Here is an 8,612-nt window from a genome sequence, read left to right as displayed (position 1 = left end):
GTGGCTACCAAGAGAAGTATTACCTTTAAGGTAGCGAGGCTAACACAGCAGTGGACAATCGGCCAGTGCGTGACACTATACCCCTTTAATAAAGGTAGTAAAGTTCTTCTACTTAATAACTAACTTACATACCCTCTTTATAGCTTCTACTAACTAACTTACTATTAATCCTTATAGCTTCTACTAAATACTATTATCTCTAATTTTAATAATAACCTCTTAGTCTTCCTAAAGTTTAATATTACTAATACATTAAAAGAAAGGTATAAACCTATTTAAAAGGACTTATTACTACTAATTCTATATATATAGTATAATATTCTAAAAAGTTACTAAAAATCTAATTAAGTTAGATTTAAAAGTACTTACTTAGAAAGCTAATTTAATTAACTTCTTAATAGTTTCTATTTAGTAATTAAGCTATAAGGTTACTTTAGAGATCTTCTCTAAGATTTTATATATCTATAGTATTAATCCTATATTACCCTTATAGGTATTTAGCGCGTATTACTTAACTCCCTAAATAAAATAGATAATATAGTTATTAACCAAAAAGCTATTATTCTTAATTCTAGTAAACACACAATATACACTATAAGTGATATTATCTATATTAGCGATATTTATTTATAGGCCAATCAGAGGTTATTATATATTTTTTCCTAGCAGAATAGGCAGTATTTATATATTTTATATACCACTAATAACAGCTATAATCTATCCTAATAATATTAGGATCGATCGATAGCGCTAAGGATAGCTTAAAATTGAATAAGTTCTTAAGGCCTAAAAGCCCCACGTTGGCGAGATATTCCAAGAAAACGATTTTGCCAAGAAAGAGTTGTTTTTATATATTTTAATTTATTAATACTTAAAAAGAGATTTAGCTCTATGATCTAGGAGTAATAAATTAGAGATTTTAGTTAATTTGGATTTTTTAGCTTCTATAATTAATATATTAAAAAGTTTATTATATATTTTATATACTACCTATGATAGCTATAATCTACCCTAATAAAATTAGGATGAATTGATAGCCCTAAAGATATGTTAAATTTGAACAAATTCACAAGGCCCAAAAGCCCTATATTAGCAAGATATTCCAAAAAAAAAAAAAAAACGATTTTGCCAAGTTAGGATGATATAATAGGTGATTATATGCGCCCCTAAGCATTATAACGCATCATAGCCCTAAATTTAGTGGGTTTCCAATAGCGCCCTACCACTGTGCTATTCACCCATAAAACCTACTAATATATCAAGACCTATTTTATAATATACCAAAAGACTAGATCAAGCAGGACCAAGCGAGAATTCGGAGTTAGTCTCTATGATAAGTCACCCATAATATCTTCCTCCATTTCAACTCCCATATTCCCCACCATTGCCAAACCTGTATTACCATCCCCAGCCCACTGTTGACCTTTTTGTAAACCATCGACAAATTCATCACTTAGGCCTAATCTATGACTACTCTGCGTGAGGTTACCCATCAGTCTCCCCAATGAGTACGCCTCTTTATCGAGGTACGCTCGCAGATCAAATTCGCGGGATAGCTGAGCAAAGGAAGGATTAGCGGGGAATCGCAGCATAGTCTCACCAGCCTGTCTAGGTGGATGTACCAAAGTAGCATCCATAGCTCCAGACATGATCAGAGATGCTATAGTCGACTCAGCCTGTTCACCATCTAGAGGCAGCGACGGTGCTTGTTCCGAGATCTCAGCCACTGTTAAAGCGGCAAAAATCTTTTTGGTTCCAATCAATGTGTGAGCCGAGAAAGCCTTCACCACCTGCGTCACCAGGCTCATATTGTTATCCTATAAAACCCGTCAGCAAACCAAGAAACCCAGAAGTCAGGCGGTACAACACTCACTGCACACCAGATATCCTGACCAGCACCTACTTCAGCCTGCAGCCTTAGTATATCACCACTTTCAAACGCATGACCAAGGTTGACGTAGGGCCTAGCAAGTGAATGATACATCTTGGTCATATGGGAGGCTGTCATGTTCGGTGGGGAGCATAGCTAACCCAGAAACTATCAGCGAACACAGAATGTTGATTTCTTGTCAAACCAAGTCATTACTCACCTTTCCCTTGTCAAGCAAGCCTACCAGTATCCATTTTTTGTAGGCTTCGACCATAACAAGACTCATGGAGCTGGTGGTAGGGATTGAGATCACAGTACCCAAGAAATTCAATGCCTTACGCCACTCCTTCAGCGCCATATATACCATGCCACTGTAGAGGAAGTACCGTAGGTAGTCCCGGTAGGACAACCTAGACGAGAACCCAGTGCCGTTGGCCATGAATGTCAAACTGGTATTGTCTTCCTCACAGAGTACTGTAGAGGGTGTGGAAGGATCGATACTGTCTGGGCCAGGGATATGACAAATATGCCTTTCTAGCACTGGCAACGCACAGGCGTAGGCCCGAGCGTGAAGACAGAGCTGGACAAGGAGAAGATGAGTTGACGTAAAAACCGCACATGATGGATCGAGACGCAACATTGCATCCCTAATCAGTCGAGCGGCCAAGAGTGGCTACACAAAGTCAGATTACTAGACCAGAGACATCTCGAAAGAGGAAAAGGAGCCTTGCCTTCGCAGCGGCTTGTGCAGCTTCTCCTACGAGCTCAACAAGTTGGCGCCATTCGTGGCCCACATATCTGACCTGAACACGATTGAAAGTCTGAAGAAAGCAGGCAGCTCTTGACCAAAGTTTCCCCCCAGGGAACAGGTCCACGGGCAATGCCTGGCCTGATACCCCCTGGAGAGTTTGGATTTGTAGGTGGAGAAGAAGCAGATAAGTCAGAGAATCCTTTGATGGATTGAATTGCTACACCAGAAAATATTGTTAGCAAATTAGTTCTCATGCATAATAGATTATAAACCAAACTGTATGGTATTGCTCACATCAAGAGCGGTCTCGTCACTGAGAAGAGAGCTCAGCGCTTTGGTAGAGAGCGACTGCCGGATGAACGCGATATGTTCGCGGATCTGACAATCGAAACTCTCCTTCGACAGGCCCGTGGAGTTCTGAATGGCCGTAGAGGCAGAGATAAGATCTGAAATGGCGGCCATGTGGAAGACGGAAGGCAGTTACACGATGGACGTCACAAATCCAGAAATTCTTGAAGAGTGGCCTGGTGAGTGGTAGGTTCTGTTTGATGTTAAAAGATGGACCAGTTTCAGTAAGGGAGAAATCAAATAATCAGTAGGAGCGGTCTCAAGTTGAGATGGCAGAGCGAGAAGAAGCTCTGGAATCGCGTGAAGCTTCAACCACGGAGTGGATCGCCCTTCCCCCACCGCTCAGACATATGCCCCTCCACTTGGGGAAAAAAGACCTGACTCATTTGTTCTCTGTGTACCACTTCCCACTGATCCCTGTTTTGTCCACACTCTTTATTTTGTCCTTGAAACTTTACAGCCGAACCTCGCATTCATTCGTAACCCTCGAATTTTGGCAATCTTCCACCACAATCCCCCCCCCAAATGTCGCTGACTGAATCCGCGGCAGTGGATGTGGCTCGCAGCGCATCACTCGCCTCTCGTCACCTTGCAACCCTACCCACTGCGGCTCGCAATCAAGCTCTCACGGTATTACATAAAGCCTTACATGAAAACCGAGGCACAATTCTCGCCGCCAATGCCAAGGATGTTGAGGCAGCCACTCGGGCTGCCGATAGCGGCTCCCTCAACCACAGCGTCTTGAAAAGACTTGATTTGTCGCGGCCTGGCAAATATGATGACATGCTAGAAGGAATTTTGAACGTCCGGGCGTTAGAAGATCCTGGTAAGCATATCCCGCTGTCGAAAACTCACTTAGCTGATCTGACATGAGGGTACAGTTGGCAAAGTGACGCTGCGAACTCTTTTAGACGAAGGACTCAGCCTGGAGAGGGTCAGCTGTCCAATTGGAGTCTTGCTGATCATCTTCGAGGCACGGCCTGAGGTGATCGCGAATATTGCTGCGCTGGCCATCAAGTCCGGCAACGCTGCTATTCTGAAAGGTATGGTCGTCCCCTTCTCACCTTTCACCCTTCGCGTAGGATGTCGCGAGTATTGATCTGTCGGAAATAGGCGGGAAAGAATCCATGGAATCTTTTGCTGCTATAGCAAACGTTGTCTCGGAAGCCATCGCAGGCTCCCAGGTTCCAGTATCTTCCATCCAGCTGGTCAAGACGCGCGATGTTGTGTCATCTCTTTTAGCTCAGGACTCGCTGATTGACCTCGTCATTCCCCGCGGATCTAATGATCTGGTCCGTTTTGTGAAGGAAAACACGAAGATTCCAGTACTTGGCCACGCGGACGGCCTCTGCTCTGCCTACATCCATTCGGATGCAAACATCGACGTCGCTGTGAAAGTGATCGTGGATTCGAAAACAGACTATCCAGCGGCATGTAACGCGCTGGAAACTCTTCTCGTCCATGAAGGAATCCTTGAAACCATCTTCCCGGCGGTTGCCCTGGCTTTATTGGATAAGGGAGTGTCTCTTCGTTGTGATGCCGCATCGAGAGCTGTCTTGACAAAGACGCTTTCTGCCGATAAGTGCTCACAGGTGCAATCTGCCACCGAGGCTGATTACAACACAGAATTCTTGGACTTGGTGTTGGCCGTCAAGACAATTCCTTCAACTGATTCTCCCACATCAGCAGTTGATGCTGCCATCGCACATATCAATGTTCATTCTTCCAAGCATACCGATATCATATTGACTGAATCTCGAGAGCTTGCCAACTTGTTCATGAGCGGCATCGATAGCGCAGGCGTATTCTGGAACGCCTCTTCTCGATTTGCCGATGGTATGCGGTACGGATTTGGAACTGAGGTGGGTATCAGCACCAACAAAATCCATTCTCGAGGCCCTGTCGGACTCGAGGGTTTGACCATCTACAAGTACTTGATCCGAGGCAATGGTCACGGAGCTGGGGATTACCATGACGGCCCAGCTGGCCGCAAGTACCTACATACTTGTCTTCCTATCAACCAGTAGTGGCTGAGCCATCATCTACAGCAAAATAAAAAGGAATCTGACAATAATTGTTTTTGGACGTTTCGCAGTCGTAAAGAAGAGATGAGGACTAAGCCGGGTGCATTTTTCTCTTTTGCGCCTCTCTTCCATCGTAGATTCTAATTCCCCCCGGCCCAGCCAAAACAATTTTGCCTCTTCAAGTACATCGACTCGGGGTCTTCGGCCGCACTGAGCGAGACTTTTAGACACCCAATTATTCGATGCGACCAGAGACCCACCACGACAAATGCGCACTGCCAGACCGGTATCACCATCCCCACAAGGTATTTTAGACCTTGAAACCCTTGGAGCGTCTGCGGCCACGGGCCCGCTCGAACTTGCGACCCTTGCTTGCCACGTAAGGCTTCTGTTTGATTCCAACATGATATTAGTGATCTGAAAACATGTAGTGCACTTGGCCACTAATAAACGTGCCACGTACCTTGTGAGAGTGAGGGCCAAATCCGAAGTGCTTGACGGCCTCGCGGGCATTCTTGGGGCCTCGGAGGAGCAGAGTGTTGGCACCGGTGGGAGCACGCAGGGCAAGTTGATCCAGAGTGAGAATCTCACCACCAGCCTTCTCAATGCGGGCGCGAGCGGTGGCAGTGAAGCGCAGGGCAGCAACCGACAGCTTAGGGATGGTCAGGAGGCGGTTGTCGTCGGTGATAGTACCAATCACAACCACAGTCTTTCCCTTCTGGGCCTCAGTGACATTCGAGGCGATGCGCGAGAGCGAGACAGGGGGGCGGTTGATGCGCGACATAAAGAGACGACGAAGAACAGCCTTGTTGAAGTTCGACTCCGTGCGGCCTGTTAGGTATGCCAGGTCAGTTTCGCTCCAAACGGGTTGCCTTCACAATGTGCATAGCATGCTAGCGACGGGGTCGGAGGGGAGTTCGTACGAGCCAGGAAGCGGTACAGCTTCACCAGCACCTGCAGGTAAACATTGTCACTCTTGGGAGCCTTGCGGTGGGTGCTGCGCACATGGTGACGGTCCAAGTCGATACCTAAGAATTTCGAGCCGTCGTTAGCTTTGGGTAAAGAGCGAGAGAGGGAACAGCAGATTCAAGACTCGATCGCACCAACCTGTGTTGATGCATACGATATGGAGAAGGGAGGGACATACCCATGGCTGCTGGTATGAATTGAACACCTGAAAGATGGCTTGCTGTCGCACCCGTATGGAAAGTGTAGGAGGTTTTTGGTCTTGGACTTTCGGCTGCGCGGGTGTGTGTGGGTTTAGCCCTACACTATTCCTAATATAGAATGCATAGTCACATGACATTTCCTTTTTCTGACGCCGCGGGAAGTACATAAGTACCTGTGTACTCCCGAGGTAGACCCAAGGCGATTAGCTAAGCCTGGTACACCCCCGGGGCCGCCTGGAGGCCTGCACCATATATATGGATCCAGGCCGTTGGGCGGATTTTGGTCCTACCCGCCCATGCAATAATGGGAGAACTTGGCACCCGGATAGCCTACGTTTTTTGAGCGATTTCAAAACAAGGACATGCCCGGGATAAGATCGGCTGGACTGATTATTGGTATCAATTTATACACAGCGGCTCCTAACGGAGAGGTTTCTTTAGGATCTCCGAATTATAAAAAAATACAACAGCTAGGAAAAGATCACAGAACAGCATGTCTAGGTATATCTGCAACTAATCGTCTCTATTACTCATGCCGACCAAGAGATCCCGGGTGAGCTCAAAGCTCAGCCAGCTGCTGGCCATACTTGGGGCCACCTTGAGCAAATTGGGCCCGATCCCCTTGAAAAGCCCTCGCCCGCCTTCCTCAGCCACAATAACTCGCACTGCATCCCATATAGACGAGTATTGGTAGCCCATTCCAGACATAGTATTGATTTGAAAACGGCGCCGTAGGACATCACTAAGCAGGATCAGGCCTTTCTGTCTACATAATAGTTTTGATGCAGAGAAGACTCACAAGGGGTATGTGCAGGTTTGGGCTACCGCCCCGGAAATAGCCCCGGCTAATAATTTCCGGGACGGAGTGGGGTTTTTCTCTCCTTCCGGTGTCAAGTACCTTCGCACTGATTCATAAGTCATGAAATTCAGACCGACCTGGTAGGATAGTCAGCTTGACATCGTTGACAGATGGGAAGTATCCAATCTCACATAAGGCGCCACACCGGCGACAGTTGGAACTATTCCGCGATAAAGCGCAACCATACCGCCTTCATTCTTGTAGATTACCACCATGGTAGTGAACATGCCTGGTAGCTTTTCCGAGGGGTCACGCTTTCCAAGGTCTGCAAACGAAGCTGACTGGATTGAAAGCCGCGTGCGAACAATATCCAGAGGGTATGTAACCGTGACCGAAGTAATACCCGCAGCACCTCCGCAGACTAGGCGACGGGCAGCAGACATATCACCGTCAGGAGACTCAACAAACTATCGCTTGTTAGCACCGGTTCCAGCGCATAGGAAAGAAGGCAAGACCACGAAGAACATGTATGTAGGGTTATCGAATGTGGTGCAAGCAGTTTATGATAGCTAACCTTCTTGTAAAAGTTATAGCTTCCAAACTGCACGGCAGAGTAGGGGATAATGCGGATACAATTGGTCCCATTTCCGCGCATGAAGCCTCGCCAGCCCTCTTCCCGTCCCATTTTCACCAGGGCGCGCCAGATGGACAATTTGTACTCCTCCCGCCCAACGCTTTGGATTTGGAGTAGGATTTTCAACCGTTCCAACGGTGACACTATGGTCCGGGAAACCGCACCGGCAACTCCCCCGGCCATAAATGCGGCGACGACTGGCTCGGCTAGCTTATTTTTGATTCGGTGTAACAAAGGCGACGGCTCATGGGTGGGCTCCTAGCAAATGTCCAGGAATTAGCAGCCAGGCAAAGACAACTTCCAGATTTTGATCCAACCAACCCTGACCGGGCTAGGGGGCGAGGGCAGCTGGAGATTTTGCAGCGTAGGCTTCGTAGCCTCACTCAACCCGTCTTTCTGAGACGCATCTTGGCGATTGAGGCTCATTTTGTTGGCATGCAGGTCGAAATTGATGAGCCAAGTAACGGACAAGCAAGACACTAATCGAGGGTTACACTCCTCTTGTGCGCCCGTTCTCTCTATCTCTAGCTCGGGCTCGATAGCGCGGTTCCGGATGGTCGACGCCCAGGGAGATGGTATGGAGGGCCGAATAAAGAATCAAGCTCAAGGAATCCGAATCGGGCGCGTCACGCTGGCCATGAAGGTGTCCGTATTATCGCCTGGGAATCCTACAGGTCCATTCTTGAACACATAGACCCAACGGCAGTTGTCTGTTATCTTCTGTTCTGTCCCGTTTTGCTTGGAACCTCAACGGGCTGGGGTGAGAAAAAAGAGAACACGAAGGTTAGGACCAAAATTAGATCAATCACAAAGGGGTTGAAGTCTCCAGTACGGTTTTGATTCCAGTGCTGCTCGAGGAAGCCAGAGAAAGTCCAGGCTGAAGATCAAAGAGGTAGAATCGTGTACCGAAGGAGCAAGAAAGATTTCTGAGGGGGGCAGGATGAGGTGTTTGGAGAGCAAATAATGCACATCATCCCGAACTGCCGACGTCTACGGTACCTCCCGAGGAGGCATGGG

At 47.2% G+C, this 8,612-nt stretch overlaps 3 protein-coding genes across 3 annotated transcripts; 1 reads left to right on the top strand and 2 right to left on the bottom strand.

Moving 5' to 3' along the window:
* Positions 1-1,328: 1,328 nt before the first annotated feature.
* Positions 1,329-3,083, bottom strand: N7459_002136 (putative COP9 subunit 3; the record flags this gene model as incomplete). Its single annotated transcript, XM_056941321.1, has 4 exons — positions 1,329-1,817; positions 1,874-2,026; positions 2,091-2,543; positions 2,916-3,083. 4 exons carry the CDS (start codon positions 3,081-3,083, stop codon positions 1,329-1,331), a joined length of 1,263 nt encoding a protein of 420 aa, XP_056803176.1.
* A 411-nt stretch (positions 3,084-3,494) lies between these two features.
* On the top strand, positions 3,495-4,996 carry N7459_002135 (glutamate-5-semialdehyde dehydrogenase; the record flags this gene model as incomplete). The annotated part of the gene is made up of 3 exons (XM_056941320.1): positions 3,495-3,795; positions 3,851-4,012; positions 4,083-4,996. 3 exons carry the CDS (start codon positions 3,495-3,497, stop codon positions 4,994-4,996), a joined length of 1,377 nt encoding a protein of 458 aa, XP_056803175.1.
* A 307-nt stretch (positions 4,997-5,303) lies between these two features.
* N7459_002134 (putative mitochondrial carrier protein) lies at positions 5,304-8,021 on the bottom strand (the record flags this gene model as incomplete). The annotated part of the gene is made up of 9 exons (XM_056941319.1): positions 5,304-5,381; positions 5,457-5,824; positions 5,917-6,021; positions 6,141-6,233; positions 6,693-6,904; positions 6,962-7,098; positions 7,153-7,428; positions 7,536-7,853; positions 7,917-8,021. 9 exons carry the CDS (start codon positions 8,019-8,021, stop codon positions 5,304-5,306), a joined length of 1,692 nt encoding a protein of 563 aa, XP_056803174.1.
* Positions 8,022-8,612: the final 591 nt, after the last annotated feature.

The sequence above is a fragment of the Penicillium hispanicum genome (genome assembly GCF_028827665.1).
Source record: "Penicillium hispanicum strain IBT 35686 chromosome Unknown utg000002l_segment0_segment0, whole genome shotgun sequence".
Taxonomy (NCBI): Eukaryota; Fungi; Ascomycota; class Eurotiomycetes; order Eurotiales; family Aspergillaceae; genus Penicillium; species Penicillium hispanicum.
This window is presented reverse-complemented; position numbering and strand designations above follow the sequence as displayed.